Below are 21,936 nucleotides of genomic sequence, written 5' to 3' on the forward strand. Positions count from 1 at the left end.
TGAGATAATGCAGATGGGTGCCCTGAAATAATTTATAATATTCCTTTAAGAACAAAGGAGATTTCAGGATTTGAATCCTGAGTGGAGAATAGCCTGAGCTCTGATTCTTCTCAGTCTAGTTTTTAAAGGATTTTGCTAATTAGTTGTTTTGCAGAGCTAAGTCACAGTGACCTTCTTGTGTACTAGAATTCTCACTTAATGGCTTCCAAATGAGGTACTTCTGTTCTGTAGCTTCTTCCCAGGTGTGCATGCTTTTTGTTGAAGGGCACAGCTGCAGTGGAGTTTTGGGTGATGTGTTGGTGGGGCAGAGGTTTTCAGTGCTGTTTGTGCCTCTGCAGCATGAGAAGTACACCAGCCAGCTGCAGATGAACTACAAAGGCCCGGCCATGAAGAGGGCGGAGCAGCCCATGGAGCACAGCGTCTACACAGAGTCCCCACAAGCCAAGCTGGAGAAAGGAGAGAGGAAAGCAATTACAGGTACCTGCTTGGGAACCAGTTCATCTGGATTCTGAGCAAAGTGCAGCTGGAGCCCTGTGCTGGGTTGTGATTCTGACAGTAGAGTCTTGTGGGTTGCATTTGGGAGCAGTTCTGGAAGGATCATCTTTCTAAACTCCTGGATTATTCCAGACTCTGGGTTTTTGGAGATTCAGTCTCAAAAAAAATCAGCTGGTGTGATGGCTCCTACATGCCTTGTCGCTGTGTGTGTTCTGGAAAACCTGTGGGCAGAGCAGGTTTGGTAAGTTCTCTGGCACCTGTCTGGTCTATTTTTAATTTCCTGATCGTGAGCTGGTGTTTGAACAGAGGGTGACTCAGAGTAGAAATGTATAGCTGCTGTGGCATGGTGCTGGCAGGCAAAGAAGCAGCAAGCCATTTCTTTCACAAAGCCTGGATGGTTTTAAATGGCTGTATTTCCTAACGTGCCAACGTGTGGGATTGAAGCTGACTGCCAAACTGAGAGATGTTTGCTTCAGGTTCACTGTTCCCCGGCTTCAAACTTTTTCTATTTGAGAAATTCCTTCTCTCCTCCATTTTGTGAACAACTGCTGCCTGCCTTTAGAGATGCTTTGTCAAATTTGGTTTCTCTGTGTTCCCCATTATGGTTTGCTGGGACCTTCCCAGCAGCCTTGTCTCACCCAATTCAGCCAAATTCCTGCCTCCTGTGTGTGCTCTCCTGACAGGTCTCTTGGCCCAGTTCTGGTCAGGTAATCAGTTCATGGTTTTCTGGAGCTTGCTGGTGCATGGGAGGAGCAAATGTGGTTCTGAAGCATACTGGTGACATGACCACCAGTGGTGGTTTTGTCACTTCAGGATGGCAGAGCAATTGGAAGGCTTTAGGGTTTAGCAGGGGGAGTTGCCCACTCTGTTGGAGAAAGAATCAGAGAGGAGAATGGAGGGAAGGGGATGGCAAGCAAAAGAGTGAGGTAAACATCTTGGGTGAGTTTGCCTAGAGACAGGTATGGCAGCTTTCTAGAAAAGTGTACAACTTTGGGTAGATCTGTTAAGGCTTCATGATAACTAATTGGAATGGGCTGACTGACCATCATCTCCCATGTATTGTCCTTCTGAAAATCCCCCTAAGTTGGCACAGTGCATTAAAACAGTGAAATGTTCCTCCCTGGTCTCCTTGCTGCCTCCAGCTGTATGGGGGAGCACTCCCATTTTCTGCACCAGAAAACCTTTCTTTGTGTTGCTTTGGCTGTGGCTGTGTTTGGGACTGAGCCTGACAAGTGTGAATGTAGAGGGATGGAATTGTGGATGATTAGATGTGACACTGGGGAGGGTGAGAAGAGGTGAACCCCACCGGGGGAAGAGCCCTCCACTGCCTTTCAAGGGGCAGGAGGCTCTTGGAAAGCTTTGCCAGTAACTGGAACCACTTTGTGTTTGCTGCTGCCTGGTTCCATGAACACTCAGTTTTTTATTCTTGCCACCTTCCAAAATACACTCTCATTGATTTTAACCTACATAGCATAAGCAGTGGATATTTGGAACACCTTCAAAGTCAGGACGTGGAGTGACTCTTCAGCAAGGTGACCCGTTTTTCTGGCCTGTGATTTGCAGACCTGCATTTTGTTTCTGTCATCTTCAGTGGGCACAGACCAGAGGTCTGAGGCAAAACAGGCTCTGTGTTCTTGCTGGGGACCAGCACTGAAGTATGTCACGTGCAGTGGGACTGATGGGCAGAGCTAAAAAAATCTGTGAAATGCTGCTAACCCCACTGAACTATCGAGGAAATCAGGACTTTTTGTTTGAAGTATTTTGCTGGATTGGACTGAAGCCTGTGGAAACAAGGGCCTGAGCATTAAATCAGTCCCTGGCTCTCCCAAAAGCATCTCTGTCACGTGAGCAGAATGATCAGTGGATCCCTTTCTCATCTGCGAGGTGACTAATTCACCTTGTCCTCAGCTGCACACATGCACTGTTCCTCTCGGCTGCCGGGAGGACTGGCAGCAGTTTGAAATGATTAGTGAAAAGAAGAGTTGTAGTGTTCTTAAGGGGAGTGGGCTTGCTTAGTGGCAGCAGAAAGAGGCTTTAGGGAAAGAGCTGTTTTGCTAAGCCTGTAGGTATTTAGGAATTTGCATTGACTAATTAAAGCAAGGTCTGGGCTGACAAAAGCCTTTAGAAGGATCGGTTCCCAGGGCCCGGGTGGAAAAGAGGCAGAGGGAATGCAAGCTTTCAGGGAAGAGGTTTAGCAAAACAATGTGAACAATTAGAGCTGCTTAGAAATGGGAGGAGGTGAGGGGCCGAGGATAAAGAAATCCAGGGGAGTGGATGGGAAACAGTCAGTTCAGTCTTTATGCTGTTGAACTTGCAGTTTTGGGTGTATGTTGCCTGTAAGCAGAAAATCATCAGACTGTGAAATGTTTGAAGCAAGGAGCTTGGTTAATTCTATAGCTTGGAGATGGATATGAATAAAAGTGTCCACAGCTCAGCTAGTTAGTGCTAAAAATAGCTATTAGCTCTCATGTCTAAAGCCTTAAGTTATCAGGAAGCCAGGTAGAGCCTTGAACTGAGTAGATTTCAAGACAGTCACAATCCCTATTCCCATCTGTTGCTACCTGAGTTGAGGTACTTGATGAGATAAGCTGCTTTGTGGTCTTCTGTTCTCAGCACATGGTTAAATCCTAGGCTGATCTTAATTTTTTTGTTTTTTCAAAGCTGCCACAGCCTGATGGGACTGGATAATCCTGAATCTGATGACTAACCCTTGAATAACTGCTGCAGGCCTGAGTTTCCAGGGGTGGAGGCTGCTTGCAGGGAAATGGGCATCATCACTTGCAGGAGTGGGACCAATTGCAGGAGCTTCTCCTAGCTGTGAAATAGGTTTGCTCACCAGGTCAGCGTCCATGTCATTAGTGAAGTCCTCTCAGCAGAGTGGACAACTTGAAAGTCTTGCTGATGTCCAGGGCTGAGGTCAGCAGGCAGCATGGATGGAGGCAGTGGGAGCTGTGCCCAGCTGTGAAGTGGTTTCCATGGTCTTTGGCTGCTTTCCCCATGAGATCATGGCAGTAGCTATTTAGACACACAGCTCTGCCCTAGCCTTTAATTTAAGGGAATGGTTTAGATCTGCTTTTTTGCCTGAACTAGAGTGGTGGTAACTGCAGCATGTTTAAGATTTGACCATGTAAGTGATACAAGTACATTTGTGATCATCAGCCTGATTTGAAAGTCCCTGGGATCTGTGTATGTTCACAGCAGATAGAAAAGACCAGGGCCCAGATTAACCATGCACATAAGAAATAAATTGTGTAGCAAAGAGTCAGAGAACTGCTTAATGATTATTCCTGCTAGGTCTGAATCCTCTATTTTGGAGAGGAGTGAAAAAGCAGAGATGTAAGGAATTAATTTTAAAATGCTGTAGCTAGATCATCTTTTTTTTTTTTTCCCCAAGGCCTCTGCTGTAAGAAACCTACTCTGCATCTTCTAGAGATGGACATTATTGTTATTAATAATGAATCAAAAACAGTTTGACTTAAAGGAAGCTGGATTTCTCATGCTTTTGTTATGACTTGCAGTAGCAAGCTTCAAAGCTGTGTGTGCTTCTGTGAGCAAAGAAATGTGCTGTTGCTGACTGTCTCTCTCATAATTGTGAAGTTTTGTGAAGATTCAGGCAAAGCACAGTGCTCAGTCCTGTCCTGACCACAGGGGACACCTTCAAGGGAAATCAGACCCCTCTGTTTAGTGGGAGCTGTGTGCTTGTCTTGAAAGCTCTTCTTCCTGCTTGATGATGGAAAGCAGCTTTAACACAGTCTTTCTCCTTTGCCTTTCATCACCTGGAGTGCATTTGTGGTTGTGGCCTTGTGTTCTGTGTGATTCACTTCTCCATAAATACGCCCTTTGTATTGGCACGTCTCATTCTCTCTTTTGGTGCCTCTCCTTCAGATGATCAATAGTTCTGTATTAATTTAACAGGCCACAGTTTTTCAGACTGTTAAGCAAATGGACTTCCCTTGTTCTGTGCTAAAACAGCCTTCATTTTTCCTTTTGAGTGACTGCCCCAAAGACTGAAATCCAGGAGCAGAACACGTGTATGTCAGTGGTCTTCCCTGCATTACAGCATCGCTGGTAGCTCAGTATTTGTCTGGCTGAATGCTTGTGCTGACCTCAATTCAGTTATCTAAAAGGATGGTTTTCGGGCTGCCTGCCTGAATTGATGAGCCAAGAAATATGTCTAAATGAATTGGCACCATCTGGGCAGCCTGGCACGGAGTGGAGAGAGGTGGTAACGAGCTGCCATCAATTGGAGGAAGTCTCATGTCATTAAAATGACTGAGCAGCTCATTTTCATTGGTGTTCCTCCCCTCACTGCTGACTTGAGCAAGCCCAGAGTTTCTCTGCTCTTGCAAGAGCATCCATCTTACGCTAAAACAGAGCAGACAGGAGGTGGCTTCAGGGTGCTTTGCATGTCTCAGGACACAGGCAGACATGCTGCTCTGGATGCTGCAGGTCCAGGTTGAGGTTGCTACCTAAAATGGATCCCAGCTGGTGAGGAGCAAAGCCGCTGGCACAACTGCATGTGTAGCTGCTCCCTGGCCCACTTCTGTCACAGCCATCTGTTTATCTGCCTTCCCCTCATGCTTTTCCCCCCTCCCCTCCCCTTTTTCTACAATATTGTTGTGTTAGAGCTGGAGCTGGGAGAGGTGTCAGTTGTGCTGGCAAATTAGAAGGGACAGAAGCTTCTGACATGAGCAGGGCAGCAAATTCATGCAGCTCTTTGTGCTGGTTTTGGCTGGGGTAGAGTTAATTCTCTTCCCAGTGCCTGGTATGGAGCTGTGTTTTGGATTTTTGCAGAACACAGAGTTGTTAATACAGAGATGTTTTTGTTATTGCTGAGCAGGGCTTACACAGAGCCAAGGCCCTTTCTGCTCTCTGTGCTGCCATGCTGGAGAGGAGATTGGGGCTGCCTGGGAGGAGACACAGCCAGGACAGGTGACCCAGAGGGACCACAGGGATAGTCCAGATCATATCACATGCTCAGTATATAATGTATAGAAGAAGGAGGAAGTGGGAGGGGATGTTTGGAGTGATGTTTGTCTTCCCAAGTCACTGTTATGTGTAATGGAGTCCTGATTTCCTGGAGATGGCTGAGCACCTGCCTGCCCATGGGAAGTGGTGAAGGAGCTCCTTGTTTGGCTTTGCTTCTGTGCATGGCTTTTGCTTTTCTTACTAAACTCTGTATCTCAATCCATGACTATTCTACCTTTTACCCTTCTGATTCTCTCCCTGATTCCACTGATGGGAGAGTGAGTGAGTGGCTGTGTGGAGCTTGGCTGCTGGCTGGGGTTAAACCACAACACTTCTGAAGTCAGAGAAATTTTACTCTGGTTCAGGATCTGTCTGTTTTCAGCAATAGCCAAGAATGACACTGAGTGTGTCACTTGACAATGTTACTCAAAATGGAAATTAATATGAATGCTCAGGGGAAGTATTAATTGCTCTTAAAATATTGAAAGTGCCCCTGAATAGCAAGATACTGACTCCTCAGCTTTCCACCTGTGCTATTTGCAGTTTTAAAATGAAGTTCCTGTTCATTGGCAAAGTTGGGAAAGGAGTGAAATGCCACACACACAGAAGTGCAGCTTTGTCACAGATGCTGTAACAGGCATTTCAGGTGGTGCCATGTGAGCTCTGTGTCATGGGGCATGAGGAACCTTCTGCTGCTGTGCAGTGAGTGCAGTGCAGCATCTTCCACCTGAGGGCCCCAGATCTGTGCACTCTGGCCAGCCTGGAACACTCTTTTTAGGTGCTCCTAGAGCTGCGCTGGGGTTTTGACTTTGTGCTAGCTTTTGTCAGAGGGACAGTTAGGGCAATTTCCAAGTACTCATTAGGGCCCAGGGAAATTTGAGACAGCAGAGGAACTGGATCATCATTCTTTATAAATCCTTTCTTTTCTCCCTTCAGCTTCAGTTGTAATCCCAAAGTTCCTCATCAACAGAAGAGGTCTGATCAAAAGTCTGACTTATTCCTCTGGCTGCCTTTTCCCTGTAGTAGAAAAGTTGCTTGCCAGCAAAGGCAGGAGCTTTTTTTTTTAAGGTCTGTTTGTATTCGGATGGGACACAGATCTTAGAGCAGTTTCTGGGAAGACTTCTGTCCTGCAGGATGAGTGTGAGCTCTCTTAGCTCTCTTCTGCCCCTCTGGACACACAATTGTCTTGGAATAGATGACTGGCATCTTCTGGACTAGAGGGCCTTTGGAATCCCTTTGGGGCTGGGATGTGCTGGAGAGATGAGCTGTTAATGAGCTGCAACTCCTTGCAAGATGCAAGCAGTAACAGCATCCATCCTTGGGAAAGGTGCTGCTTGTGCAGCAGTGGAGTGCAGGTGGTCTTTGCATTTCATCTATGGGGTAGTTGATCCCTTTAGGCACAAATTACCTCAGACATCAGTGGCTCTTGCTAATGGATTTATGTTAAAGTGCTGATCTCCCTCCCCGGGCTTCCCCCAGATAGCTGCCTCTTGGCCATCAACCCTAAGGTCTGTACTGCAGGCCACAGGGTAATAATCCATGCTGTGCCCAAAGTGCCTGACACTGGTGGAACAGATCTGCATGGGTGGGGTGGGGTCTAGTGGGCAAGTTAGAGCATGAAAAGAGGATGGTAGGTTTCTGCTGGGCTGTGTGACAGCAGCTCTGAGCCTAGGAGAAACCAAACCCTGCACTGGAGTAGGGTTCACTGACAACCTTGTGGATAGGTTTTTTATTATTTTTTCCCCCCCTGCCATGAGTGGTTTACCCATCAGTTATGAAACACATTGCTTGGCAATTCCAATTTATCATGGTGAGAAATGCTTCCTCCTTTGAACTTTCAAAGGCCACCCACGTAATAGCAGCATGGTTTATCTTCCATGCACTCTAGGCAGGGAGGAGAGCAATACTTTCAGCCTCTTTTGATCCTCAGTGAGAAGGGAGGCTGTGTGGTTATCTTTGAAACACGAAGAACATCTCTAGAAAAGGGCCTGTGGGCTGCATCTGTAAAGCAAAATTTTTGCCTGTGGACTGTCAGTGTATGAGCTTATATATCTGGAATGATCCTAGGACAGAAATATCTGAAGTGGCCACTGGATCTGTGTAGCTTTAGAAACAACAGCATAAAATCAGGCTGCTTTTTAAATTTGAGTTATTTAATTCCCCTTCCTCCCCTGACTTCCCTTATGCAAACAACTGCTTTCTGTCATGTCCCTACTAAATCAGAGAGTGCAAAATTGCAGGGCTGTTTGAGAGCTGCTTTGCACAGAGCAGTGTGTGGCTTGAAAGCCACAAGCTGAGCAGCAGCTGGCAGTAGAAGCCCAGCTAAGGCTCTGGAGCTGGAGCCAGGGTTTCAAGACGTGACCAGCTACAGCTGCTGTGAGCAGAGGCAGAAACAGCCTAACAAAGCTGGATCTTAACCTCAGCCCCTGACCTATCCTGGTGTTTCTATCCCCTCTAGATGAAAGAACAAAAGCTATTTTATTTGCTTCTCTTGAACTATGAAAAAACTGTAGTATTAACTGTACCACAGGCAAATTGGGTGTATTCTTTTTGTTTGTTGCATAAACAGCAGCAGCCCAAGGCACTGCCATAACACAGCCTTGTTTTGTGGGATGCAGAATGAGGAGCAGTGGATCAGCTCCACTGAGTGGGTGCCAGTTGTTGCAGTGAAGCCCTGATCTTGCAGTGAGTGCTCACTGAACAGAGAAATAATGTAATCCTGGCTCTTCTAGAGGAAATTCTCCATGAGAAAAACCTCTGTCCTACAATGACAATGCAAAGCAACTCATTTGGTTTACAATAAATAAGCTGTAGAGAGCAAGACTTTACTACTTCTTTATGAAAGTGTTAGGAGATGGTTTTACTATTTTTCCTAAGTTTGTAATGCTTCAAAAATTTCCTGTTGTGGAATGTGTGTCACTTACAGTGGGAGTGGTAAATAGTGCAAAATATACCTAGCCTGGACACATCGAAGAATGTGGGACCAAAAAGGGTAGAGCTAAAGTCTTCCCAATGAAGGTGAGGAAAAAAGATTTTCACCTGAGTTGCAGGTGAGTTGAAGACAGTTTTGTGGTTAGTGTTTTGTAGTCTGTCCTGCCAAAAATCTTCTACTTATTGTGTATAGTAAGGCAAGAAAGGGACAAAAGTCAGTATCTGGGAAACACAGCTATGAAAGACAATGAAAGGAGGTGAAGTTAGTATCTTGCAATAGAATGTAAAAAGGAAAAAGGGTGAAACGAAGAAAAGCCTGAACATATTTTTATGTATAATTTGCTGTTGTTACAGCTGTGGTGTAGCAGGTTCATGGTCTCATCTGGCCCTGCTGTTTTCTCCCTTTTGCTGTGCAGTTGAACCGGTAAGTTAGTATTGTCTGTGTTAAAATATTTGCTTATCCTCTTCCTAGAAACGAATACTTACCGCACCCCTCTCTATGGGCAGCCCTCCTGGTGGGGGGAAGATGATGCAAACAACAAGGAGGAGAGAAGGCAAGAGGAGCATTACTCAGGTAATGGAGGTGAGGTGGGGTGGGAGAAGATACGGGACACAAAATTTTGGCACGCTTTTGATATTTACTGTTTGAAGCCGTCCTCTTTCAAGACTTGTAATTACTACTTCTTTTTTTGTGCTTGTATTTGCACATTTCTGTGTGTAGGTTGCTGCAGCTGAAACTGGAATAAGGGGGAATTAATATGTTTTCCCTGAAACATTTGACCATTAGAAACAGCAGTTGTGGAGTAAATCACTAAGTTTTTTTTAGTTAGTTGTGTACCTGTATCTGTTTCTCACCTCATCATCCTTGGGAGCCATTTGGTCTTAACACTCCTGTTGTCAATCTGTGTGTATGGAAGAGGCATCTTGTTTTCACTTGTGCAGTAAACCTGATGTTTCCATCAAGCATGTGCTCTACTGCACAAAGAACTGTTTTATTTCAATGCACACACAGTGTATCTAATCTCTAGCAGAAAGGGGTTGTAATTAGTAGCCCTTCCAAGAAGTTGAAACAAGTGAATTAAATAGTACTGAAAAAATGCTATTTTATCCTTTTTTTCCCCCACTTTTGTAGAGAGATCAAAAGAGGTAACCCAACATGAAGAGGAAATGAATGGGAATATTTCTACCTATAGAGATGCCCAAGAACAATCTGTGTTTGCTTTCCGGAGAGAGCCAAGTTATTTTGAGATTCCAACTAAAGAATTTCAGCAGCCATCAAAATCTCCAGAAACACAGGTCCATGAGATCCCAACAAAAGATGTTGATGCTGTGGTAGCCCCTGTGGTACAGAGTCATGCCTCTTTCACCATTGAATTTGATGATGGTACACCTGGTAAAATAAAGATAAAAGACCATGTAACAAAATTTTCACTTAGACAGAGAAGACCCTACAGTAAGGAGCCAGCTCACACAGAAATGATGTCGGCAGAGAGCAAAGTGGCTGACTGGCTTGTCCAGAATGACCCAAGCCTGATGAGAAGGCAGTCTGCAGGAGATGATGTTTACAGTACCAAGAGTGACCTGCCAATTCATGTAAGGACGCTCAAAGGTGAGTAACTGTCTTGTCATGTGGACATAGCTCTCTGTTGGCCATGCAAAATGCAGCCTTTCATAATAAAATATGAAAACCATTCTCCTGTCAGGGAGAACTGGACTTAATTATCTCTGGTCCAAATTTGCAAGATGAAGAATATTACTTTAATGACTGTTGATATTTTGAATGCATCCAGCATGCTCTTCACCTGGGCCTGAAGTCATGTGTGATGTTGGCTTGGGGACACTAATGTGACTCCTCTGCATCTATAATGCCAGCTCAGCAGTAATTGGTTGAAAAAAAGATTTTGGTTTTTAAATGTCCAAAATAATTTCCATATGGTCAGACAGGCTGATAAACACAGATATTTCAGTGAATTTGGTTCTCTTGGCTACTCCTAGCTGATGGAATGGCTTTTCTTTTTAACTGTAGTCCACAGGAGTCTGAGCATTATTATCCTGCTGCCTTAAGTGTGATCATCTGGTAACGGTCAGAGCCAGTTGGTTGGATGACAGAAAGTGCTGACAGAGACAATACTGGCAGAGTTGAGATACACTGATCCCTAGTAGAGGAAATTGTTGTGCTTGTAGGAAAAGGTTTCTTCTAACCCAAAGCTTTTCTGAAATCCTGCTCTGCTCAAAAACGTCAGATTTAGTGAACCTCTGTCTTGTTAAGTGTCTCACTTGTGAGGAATTCTTGGGGGATTTTCAAAGATCTGAAGTGAAGTTTGGAGCTCAGTTCTTAGAGCAGCTTGTGGGACTTACATGATTCTGATGCAGCTTGGAATACATTCTGCAAGATTTATGGTTGCTTGGGTGTCTCTCTTGGGCCATCCACTGAACAGCTTGGAGGAGACCATTGATTCCTGCATTCTCACTGCCTTGCCTCTGGAAGAGCTATTGTTTTGAACTGCAGCTTGAGCTGATGAAGTCAAATTGAAGGCTACCAGACCTACTTGTGCTTGAGTTCCTACTTAAATAAGAGCTATGCCTTGTTTTCTCTTGAAGGAATATTTGCTTTGACCTTCTTGCAAAAAAAAAACCGAAAACTCATCATAATATGAAGAGTTTTATGTATTGCACCTCCAAATTGCTGGTTTTGGTGCATATTTTTGGGAACCCTGTAGGATCATAAAGGTCTTCTATTCAGCTATAGGGTTTCACATGGCATAGAAATTGAACTACTTTGTTGGCCATTGCTTGGTTCTAGTTCTTCCCAATAAGGGACAGCATTGAGGTGCCCTGTTTCGTTATTTAGGGTCTTATTTTCAGTGTACTGTGACTGTGTGATGAAAGGGTTTGTGCTGGGATTTTTTATGTTGTTGTCATACTGATTTTTGTTGACTTACTGGAGAACATTGTCAGGGATAGAAATGTGCTTCAGTGGTTTTGCTCTTCCTCTTGGCGAAAACTTGAGAGCTGGGCAGCTGTTGCTGTTGTGATGCACAGGAGCACTAGAGACTGGCTGCATTTGCCTCTGTGCAGTCCATAAGACGTGGAAAGAAGCTGAGGTAATTCAGGGTGCAATTTGCATATAAAGAAATCAACACTGGACATTTGATTAAAACATGGAGTGCTGATGGCCTGAGGAGTTGATCCTCCTGCTTTGGCAGGTGTCATTTATCTACGATAGCTGTGCAACGTGTTCTTCTGGCAGGGCTAATGTTGAAGGTGTCTTGGAGGCTGCTGCTGGCTGCCTACCAGATTTGGGTCTCCAGGATCAGAAATGCCCTCCATTGGGGCTATCTAAGTAGCATTCATTCACTTCCAGCAACAATGTGGTGAATGTAAAGTCCAGTATCAAGACTACAGGGTGTTCAGGTCTTAGCAGCTTGAGGGGATGTGCATGATGTTCTGCTGGGGCATCTGTGAGCATGGTGCATGTTTTCCTTGTGTCCTCACCGTTTTGCATCCGTCAGAGCTCTTAGTCAAGACCTTTAATTTAAGAACTTTCCCTTCCAAGGGTGAAGCTTATCAGCCCTCAGGGCACAATGCAAAGTTTGCTGGCTTTCTTCATCAGTGTATTAGCAAACTCTTCATAGAATTGACTCCTGGGTTGAATGGACCTTGCATTAAATTCTAATCTTTTGCAGTTAACTTGATGTAATAAATGGTCTTCACCCGTGAGTCTGGAGAACTTGCCAAGTTGGTTTGAGCAGTTTTCCTTCAAACACGTGGTGTTTTAGCCAGTATATCTTGCTACATATTACAGTCTAGAGCGCAGAGACCTCTTTCCCCGTTCTCCCGATGACAGGTTCCTGGTCGTTGACTGAATCGTGTTGTGTGCCTTCACACCTGTTTCCTTCTCCAAAAAAAGGTTTGTTTTTGTTTTACTTTTAACTTTTTTTTTATTTTTGACTTTTTGTTTTACTTCAGCTTACTTTCTGAGAGTCCTGAGCTAAGGTGCTGAGAGACAGGCAGGCACTGATACATAGAGACAGTTGTAAAGATGGTTGTTGCTAACATAAATGAAAATATTTATAAACTTAGTTTAAGCTTAGTGAGCTCTTAACTAATGATTTAACCTTTGCTTGGCTGCTGATAGGATGGTGTAACTCATGGGGGTGTCATGGTGTGATTCTTAAATCTCCAAGAAGAGTAAAGAATCCTGCAAATCCACTTTTCTGTTAGCTTCTGTTTTATCTCCCCTTGTAGAAGAGGGTGACTTGGGTGCTCAGAGATGCATGTACTTGTAATGCAGTGATCTGTCTGGTCTTTCATCGTGGGGATTTGGTTTCATGGTATGCACTGTGAGGGTTTTATTTCCTGATCCTGCAGAGATATTTCTGCTCTGTAAAAGAGAAAACCCAGTGAGGTGGTCTTGGACTACAGTAATTGGATAGAATGGCAAAATAATCTCATCATTTTTATTTGAATTGAAAAAGTAAAGAAACAAAACGTTAGGTATGTAAACAAATCACCACCAGAATCAGAAAAAAATCAGAAATCCATGAGGTTGAAAGTGCTTCTGGAATTCTTTTTAAATAAAAATAAAAATAAGGCTGAAAGTACTTATTGAATTCTTTAAAAATAAATAATTAACTTGGTATCCAACCAGTGGTGAAAAGTGGGGTCAGGAGAGAGCTGCCTTCTCTTAATTTCTTGTGCTGGGGATGTAATCCCTGTACCACACAGATGTCTTTGGAGTTTTTTAATCTTACAGAATGCTTTCCTTGTAACTGCAATTATAAATTTCATCTGGGAGGTTATGACAGGCCCACAACCTCTGAGAGTACGAAGGTCAAATCCACATACCTTGTTTCCAGGCAACAGGCACGAGGACGGGACGCAGAGCGACACCGAAGACCCCAAGGCAGAGAAGGAGGCGCCGGCGGCGGGCGGGGAGCGTCCCGCGGAGCAGACGAGGCTGCAGCGCCAGATGAGGCGCGACCCCCACGAGATGCTGCACAACAAGCAGGCCTTCGTCATCGAGTTCTTTGAGGACACGCCGCGCAAGAAGCGCTCCCAGTCCTTCACGCACAGCGCCCACTCATCCCAGAGCGACACGGATCCGGGCATGAAGAGCAAGGTGGAAAAGCGCAAGAACGCGCTGCCGGCGGAGAAGCCGGGAAATTCAGCGCTGCCGTCCCACCTCACGGCCCAGGCAGGCAAAGCCAGCAACAGCTCCTGCGGGACCCAAAGAGCCAGCTCCTTCAAGAGGGACAAGACGGAGGATCGGATGAGCTCTTCGTCCTCCTCTGCTCCCAGAGTCAAAAGTTATGGGAGCGTTGGGAGGAAGTCGAAAATGGCTCAGGATTTTATGGCTGAGTACTTGCGTGAGACTGCTCAGTCTGGGAAGCCAAATGCCGAGAAAGCAGCCCCTGTGCCCATGCCCACAGCTCCACGTGTGGTTATATCCTCAGAACCAGAGCCTGCCTCTGCTCCACCTCCAGAGGTGAAGTCTGCCCAGGGCAGGAGGAATGATGAGGAGGACAGTGTAAGTGAGACGGGCACGTACACCATTGAGACAGAGTCGCAGGACAAAGAGGTGGAGGAAGCCCGAAAAATGATAGATCAGGTAAATGCTGCTTTTCTGTGCTTGGCCAGTGAGCTGAGGGCTGAAGGCTTGGAGGGCTTAAATTAACTGTTGCCATGAAGGGATGCAATTGAGTGCAGCAGGGCATTATAGTTAGGGGTAGAAAAATCATCCTGGGTGATGTGTGCTAAGGATAGGCCTCAATGAACAGTGATGCCTGTCTTTAAGAAATCCCATCAAAACAACAAAATTACAAACAAACAAAAAACTGCAGAGTAAAAGAAGGGAAAATATGCCCACGGCAGAGAGCTGCTTGCTTAAAAAATGGAATTTGGAAGCAAAAGGGAAAGAGTGGGTTTGCCATCTGTTTAGAGGAAAGGCAACACCTGAATAAAGATCAGGCTGATCCTGCTGACAGCTGTGGTTGGGAGCAGCTCTGCTCTCTAGGACTGCTCCCAAGCCTCTGCCTTGGCATTGCATCACCTCCTGCCCACTGTTATAAAGTGGGAGCTGCAGCCCATGACTGATGCATCATCCCATGGTAGGCCACAGGAAATGCCAAGGGCTGGTGCTTACAAGCCTTAGTGGCAGATGTTTCTGTATTTGGCTGTGCCTGATTAGAAAGGCAGTGTTTGCTGTCAGGGCAAGCAGCAGCTGGCTGAGATAGCAAAGGGTGTGATCTAGGGCACAGGCAATCCCAGATGGATCTGTACTTGTTTGGATTTTGCAGTGTGAATGATTGCATAAAAAATAAACTCCACAGATGAGGAAGGCTTAAGAAGAACCCACCCAACTAACCAACCGCAGGGCAAACGAAAGTTTGGCTGATTTTCAGGTTTAACTCTCATCTGTGGTCTATTATGAAAACAAAACTGGCAGGTTGTTAGGAAGATCTAGTGAAATGTAGTCAGGAGGATGGCAAGGTTTAAAGGAAGCCTTAATTGAACCTGGCTTTAGAGCTTTGTATACAGTGTTTATGAGCCTGGATCTAGCTTCTCTCTTTTGTTTTTGATTACATTTGTTCCTTCCATCTTGTTTGAAATGTGATCGGAAGCTTTCAGGGCATGGCATTTAGGTCACAACAAGGTCCTAGTCCTGACAATAGATGACTAATTGTTCTGGTGGGGAATATTAGGGAAAATGCCACAGAAATACAAGTGTTTCTGGGGAGTAGTCTTGGCAGCCATGTAACTGGCAGACAAACTGGCCAGCTTCTGGGCCAGCTGCGCCATAGACTTGGTGCAGTGCAGGCCTGCCACTTGTGAAACAGCTGATAACTGAACCTCAGTGCTTCTGTCCAGGAAGAAAGAACATGAATTCTGGACTAGGTTCTAAGGTGTTTCTGTTCTTTGTTCCTCCACCATTGCAAGCACATTTTTTTAACAGCAGTGAGAGTGGAGATCTTTATGGCCGTCTCCGTGCAGCCACGACACCCTCTGTGGTGGTGTCCTTCTCTTCTTGCAGTCAAGTGAGAGGAACAAGCCCTTCTGAGGCATGAGTCTTCATCACCCCCCATAGAAGGCCTGCTTATCTTCAGGAGGAATCTGTGCAAGGAGCTCAAACATTCACCCATCTCAGAGGTGCATCATGTGGCAGTGCAGGGCTGCTTTGCTCAGCCCACTCACAGCTACAGTCTGTGAAAGGCACTGGGGATGGAGCTTTCCCATTTTCTCTGACTAAATCTTCATGAATGGGCTGGTAAATAGCTTTTCCAACACTCATCCTAAATTTCTCTGGGCTGAAAAGGGACTCCTTTTCAGTGAAAGTTACTGCTGTTAAACACAGCACCTCTAAATAATGAGGGAGAGAGGAAAGGTGGGTGTGAGTGGAATTCTATGATTATGTATATTTAAAGCTGCTGCTATGGAGTGCAGAAGAAAATAATTTACATAGTTTGCATGGAAGCATTGGCAAGTGTTTCTGGCCCCTTGGCATCATAGTTTGTGTGTGACTAATGTTTCACAGATTTTCATAGATTTTGGCTAATGTTTTTCTGTTTCCTTGCATTTTAATAATCCCATGCAAACATCTTTTCAGGTTTTTGGCGTTCTTGAATCGCCTGAATTTTCCAGAATCTCTTCAACCTTTAGACCAGTAATTAAAGGTGAAAAAGATGACGCCAGTTCTCAGCATCTAATCAGTGAAAATGGCACTAGTCAGAAGTCACCCTTGCTCCAGGCTCTTTCCTCAAAAGTTGTGAATGGGTCTCAGGCTGAGGCACAGGTATGAGCAGTCCAGGTGGATTTCCTGGAATGGTGGAGGTGTAGATGGGTTTTCTGTCTGCATGTAAATGTGATGTGTAGCTTGATTTCTATTTTAAACAGACCGAGTGATTCCGTGAGAGAGGAGAGATTTTGTGGCTGGGATTTTGTGTCCAAACCCTCCTTCTGACCTCATTTTCCCCACCTTGTTGTAGATGTCTGCAGCAGCTCAGGGGAGTCAGAAGTGGGTGTCAAGGTGGGCGAGCCTTGCGGACAGTTACTCTGACTCTGGATTTGCCTCTGGGCCGGGTGATGGAAGTGTAGGTAAGTCTCATCCAGCACTGTGGTTTGAGGGTATCTGAATCTAAACCAGGATGATCGGAAAAGCAGAAATTAAGGGCATCTCTGCATCTGGCTGTAGCTTGTTTTCTGTTTTTGCTGCAGTGGTTGGAGATGAGAAGCACAGAGTGAGTAGTTCCCAGTGGACTGAAGATAGAGAGAGCCTCTGCTTTGCATTTTGGAGTTATTCAAGAGGTTCTTAAATGTTAGGTTTGACATGACTAGGGGGAACCTGAGAAGGAGAAAGCTTGTAAGGGCTTTGGGTGTTAACCAGCCCCAAGCTGTGATTCCTTAGACTGCCATATGATGCCAGATGAGAACCCTTTGCGCATAGCCTTGGAGTTAGTTCCTGACTTGCATATTTTTGGATGCTTCTGCTGTGTCTGGCTGTGCTGAGAATTCAGGCTGTTCTGGGATTTGCTGTTGAGTGGCCAGTTTAAAGGGTGGAGATCAGCATAGAAAACTAGATGTGGTGGGGGAGAAACGATGGGAGTCTGGTAACCTCCAGCTTCCTAACTTGGAAGACACCTTACAGACCCTGTGGTTCTCTTGGTGTGTGAGAAAAGGAGAAAAGCACTTTGTTGGCTTTTGCAAATGTTTTCAACTTTTTTTTTTGCTTGTTATTACTTGTCATACCTTCTTGCCATCGACAGCTAAAAGATCAGAAGGAACTAAAGATTAGAAGGAATCTTTGTTTCAGAGATCATTGCTACTGTTTTCACACCATGTAGGATACCTAACTCCTGGAGGACTTGTAATATTACCATAGCCAAATAACCAGTGATCCTGGTATTTAAAGGTGTTATCAGATATGGAGGCCTGGCCAGAAGCATGGGAGAAATAGGAACACTCTTTCTGTGGAGTGTTAGTGTTGCTGCTGATAAGCCCACACAAGCTGGGGCAGGGAGCTCTAATTCAGAGCCTCTTGATTATCACAGAGTCTTTCTCCTGGGACTTTGCTCTGGGATATGAGTGTAGGAGAACTTGTACTGTGAAAAACACAGTCTATTTAGTCAAATGGGCAATGTTGTTTTGAATGGCACTTAAAACACTGCATCACTGATGTCTGATGGCTTTTCATCTCATTCCTGTGGCCTGATTGATGCTAGATGCCAGCGATGTCATTATACTCCATAGTGCTTGTACTGAGGGGTGTATTATGGGAGAATGAATCTGACATACTACCTTGAGAAGGGAAGGTGTTGAGCAGTGTGATTCAGCAAAGGAATCAAGTTTAATGTCTGTATTGATAAACCTGAGAGAGCAGATACCAACCAGGCCCTGCTGATGTTCAGATTACATAAAACCTTAGTTCTAAGCACACCTTGTGAGTGCTTTTGTGGACTTGCGCTTTATAGGATCAATCTCTTCCTAAACAAAGAAACAAATAAATGGCACGGTTTTACACTAATTGATTCTTTTCCTCTTAAGTCTCTTCAGAAAGTGGGGTGCTCCCAAAACCTGGAGAACCAGAAAACTCTGTGCCCTCGAGAACAAGGCGCCTTCTTCCCCAGCTCCCTCCAAGTGATAAATCAGACAGCCCCACTCCCGCAGTCCTGGTGTGCCAGGAGTCCTATTCAGAGGTTACCAAGAGAACCATCGTGAAGGATGGCTGCGTGGAAGCCTGTGGCGATTCCAGCAGCCACCTCTTCATCCAGGAGGACCTGGATCCGGATAGCCTCAGTGATGCCAGCAGATCTGACGATGGCTTCAGCATGGAAAAAGGCAAGAAATACAAAGAGAACAGCAAAATGCTAGAGCAGATGAGGGAAGACAATAGATCAGAGAGTCGGCAGCCAGGAGCCACCCGGATCTCTCACGTGAGAGCTGTGAGTGAGCCAGTTTCTACTTCCTTCTACATTGGTGATGACAGCAATGATGCAGAGGTTCCCTCCAAGCTCTCCATGAGTATATCCCATGCTCGAGCAGACAAGGACAGCAAGGATCCGGAGTTTTCCTTCAAGTGTGCTGGCACACCAGTTTCTGGAAAGCCACCGGTCAAAGATGTCAGTGCTTATGTAAACACGGCTGGAAAAGTTGTCATTTCCCTTCATCAGAGTCTTCCTCAAGATCAAGAAAACATGTCAGGAAAGGAAACGGCATCTTTTGTTAGACAGGAAAGTTTTACCAAAGATAAATCAAGCAGTGGTGTTCCTCAGAATAAACTCCCACATATTTCAAGTCACCCTCTGCTTAAAGATTTAGAGGCTCTTCGGTCAACTCGTATGGACTTTGGTCAGGACACTCATCTTCTGCTTAAGGACACTGAAACTGCCTTGGCAGCGCTGGAAGCCAAATTGCTTGGTCAAAGCCAACAGCTGGAGTCGTCAGAAACTGCTGGTCAGCTGGAGGACTCCTTGTCAGGGGACTCAGATGTAGACACAGCCAGCACAGTCAGCTTGGTGAGCGGCAAAAACGTCCCAGCAAGTGCCCCGAAACGCAAAGCGGTTGTGAGCTTGCAGAAGGAGAAATCTTCCTCGACACCATCCATCCAGGACCAGTGTGGGCAGCCCAGCGCTCGGGACAGGCTGACAGAGAAGCAGAAAACACAAGCACCAGAGGCACCCAACCGAGCAGAGGCTGCCAAACGCTTCCAGATGAAGCGGAGCGCTGGGACTCGAGGGTCACTCGACTTCACAGACGACGAGAGAAGTTCAAACTCACCCTACCTGCCAGTCCCAGATGCGGTTGTGTCTGACCACGAGCACTCGGTAACCCGGCCTGTTCCCAGGAGGAAACCTTTCACTCAGCCCACCAAGGAGGACCAGAGCAAAACGACCTCGAACGTGCAGAAAATCCAGCAGGTTCTCACTCGGTCCAACAGTTTATCCACCCCCCGGCCCACGAGGGCCTCAAAGCTGCGCCGCGCCCGGCTGGGAGATGCTTCGGACAACGAATGTGTGGATGCTGACAAAGCAACCTCCAACTCTGATGCCACTGCTCAGGGCACCAAGCAGCCCACAGAGACGAAGAAGCTGTCCCGGCTGGACATCCTGGCCATGCCCAGGAAACGGGCAGGATCATTCACAGTGCCCAGTGACTCGGAGACGGCGCAGGCGAGGACGGGCTTTTCGGGCCGCAGCGCCGAGTCCTATCGCAAGACAGGCGTGTCGGAGGTGAGAGCTGCGGCCAGGAAAACGGCAGCTGCTGCCTCTGCCAAGCAGCCTTTCAGCAGGACTCGTTCAAGCAGTGTCAAGTATTCCTCCTCGTCATCCTGTAAGTGCTCCTGCTTTATGTTTCTCCCCTCTTCCCCTGTTTCTGACCTACAGGCTGCACGTGGTTGTCGGCGATTAGTATCGCAGTAGTAGAGGTGCTGCCTTGGTGAGTACAAAAGTCTGCATTTATGAGCAGCGCAGATGTTGAGATTTCATGTGGATTTGGAGACAGCAGAGCACTCTTATACTCAGTGAGATGGTATTGTGGTTATGTCTGTGAGAATACTCCAAATAGGTACTCCAGTGGTTTGTTTCTTGAACAACCAGTTGCCATTTGACAGTTGGCCATATTTTTTTTTAAAGATAGAATTTAATGCCTTTCTAGTGCTGCAAAAAATTCTGAGCTCTTTTACTTGTAAAATTCAAAGTTTTCTCCTAGAGAGCCTATAACGGTGTTGGTGACAGCTGATGTCCAAGGTGGCAGGTTTGAAGGCATCTGAAACTGAAGAACAAAAAATATGTCCCTGTGTTGTGAAAGCTGTTCCCTTGTTGTCCTGAAAATACAAATACAGAGCTGGACACTGCACGTTGATTACCTCATGAGATCGACACTTCTATGTATTTTCACTGACTTTGGCCACAGCTAAGGCAGGTTCAGAGTTGGGGTTCCCATGAGGCAGAGGTAGGAATGTAGGAATTACATTGCCCTATAGTTGAGCACTCAATAGACCCTTGAAAAATCAGCATTTGTCATATTGAAATTAGCCTTCAATTAAGAGGTGGGGACAATTCAGATGACAACTTTGGGATGGTAATTAATTATGGGAGATTGTTCCTGAAACCTTTGGTTTAAGTTCAGGACAATGCCTGTAGTCCTTGAGAAGCAACAGATGTGGCAAAGCAAATGTGTTTGCTTAGGATTTTAGGAATGATTGGTAGCCAGAGGGACAGGAAGAACCCCTTTGGCTGGATTTCTCAGTAGAATGCTATTTTCAGCAGTTTCATGTTTTTGTAAGGGGTCTTGGAGTTCTGGATGTGTCCTTTAATATATTTTCATACAGCTGAGTATTTATCTCCCTTGCAGTATTAATTTTTATTGCATGCTAAAAATGTTATTTGCTGCTTGTTTTGGATTGTTTTAGTACATTCAGCTTCACCTTTAATTTTAGTGATTTTTTTCCTTACACACTTGTATATGCATGTAAATCAGAATGTGATTAAGCTAAAACAGTATGTACAGTCTCTGCTCTTGTCTTTTTTTGAGATGATGCTATTGTTAACTTCTTGTTAATGCTGATAAACAAATTTAAGGCAAGATAATGTGGTCAGTTTTCCAAACAGGAGGTGCTCTTTGCACTCCCTCTGCCTTTGGACCACAGGCTTCAAATCATTCGGAGAAAAATGATAAGTGTTGGCCAGTTCTTTATTTAAATGAATTGGTTTTTGATTTCCACACCTCTGTAGCAGCATGCTAACACCTTTCCTTGTCCATAGTTGCAGCAGATGATGCTAATCCTTCCTCTGAATTAGTCACTCTTAAAATACTAACCTCCTAATTCTTTGATAGGATTGTGAACCTTGTGCAAGCTCTGAGTACACGCTGGTGTATTTCGAGCTTCATTGTGCTTGCTGTTGTGTGATCCATGCTCCTGTACTAATGCTGGTGTAGACATAGCAAATCAGCAGCTAGAACTCCCTTCCTGCAACCTGAGTGACATGTTGTGAAACTGGACTCTTGCACTGTGCCATCAAGACTTTTTTTAGCACGATACAACAACCCTTGAAAGCTTTGAGTGTCAGGCCTAGGGGATAGGGAGGCAGATGTTGCTGATTTATTCCAGGAGTTCTTCGTGTTTAGCTAACCACAGGAGTTCCAACTCTCCCAGTGGGAGAAAGTTAATCTCACTAGTGGAGGAACAGCATGAACTGTCTGCCCATGAGACAAGAAATGCCGGTATATTGTTGGGCCATCTGAAGTAGCTTTCTGTGAAAGTCACAGATAAGATCAGAATTACCCAAGTTACCAGTTCTGAGAGCTAAAGGCCTGTCTCCCATGCTCCTCTGTGTGCACAATTTGTTTACTCAGGGTAATTTAAATGATACTGAGGGAGCTGATTCTGATTTCCCTTAGCATACAGAGATAGAAAATGAGTCTCATCATTTTAAAATTGCTGTTCAGTGACAGGGTGACCTCTTCATTCTAAAACTGCATTAAAAAAAGAGACGCAACTCTATGAATTGAATATGAGCAAATTTATTTTTATTACATATATAAATA

At 45.3% G+C, this 21,936-nt stretch overlaps 1 protein-coding gene across 2 annotated transcripts in view; it reads left to right on the plus strand.

Moving 5' to 3' along the window:
• The window catches only part of CEP170B (centrosomal protein 170B), a 55,192-nt gene that overhangs the window by 20,398 nt on the left and 12,858 nt on the right, over nucleotides 1–21,936 (plus strand). The window contains exons 2-9 of one of the 2 annotated variants that reach the window (XM_054286704.1): nucleotides 339–477; nucleotides 8,867–8,968; nucleotides 9,527–10,003; nucleotides 12,242–12,304; nucleotides 13,254–14,005; nucleotides 16,001–16,186; nucleotides 16,380–16,488; nucleotides 17,935–19,719. In XM_054286704.1, the coding sequence (XP_054142679.1) occupies nucleotides 339–477; nucleotides 8,867–8,968; nucleotides 9,527–10,003; nucleotides 12,242–12,304; nucleotides 13,254–14,005; nucleotides 16,001–16,186; nucleotides 16,380–16,488; nucleotides 17,935–19,719 (3,613 nt within the window). The remainder of the gene's footprint in view (nucleotides 1–338; nucleotides 478–8,866; nucleotides 8,969–9,526; nucleotides 10,004–12,241; nucleotides 12,305–13,253; nucleotides 14,006–16,000; nucleotides 16,187–16,379; nucleotides 16,489–17,934; nucleotides 19,720–21,936) is intronic. The other variant, XM_054286705.1, reaches the window with a different exon arrangement.

Source organism: Melozone crissalis, unplaced genomic scaffold (assembly GCF_028551555.1).
Source record: "Melozone crissalis strain CALT ecotype California unplaced genomic scaffold, PUWL_Pcris_2 ptg000056l_1, whole genome shotgun sequence".
NCBI classification, from domain to species: Eukaryota; Metazoa; Chordata; class Aves; order Passeriformes; family Passerellidae; genus Melozone; species Melozone crissalis.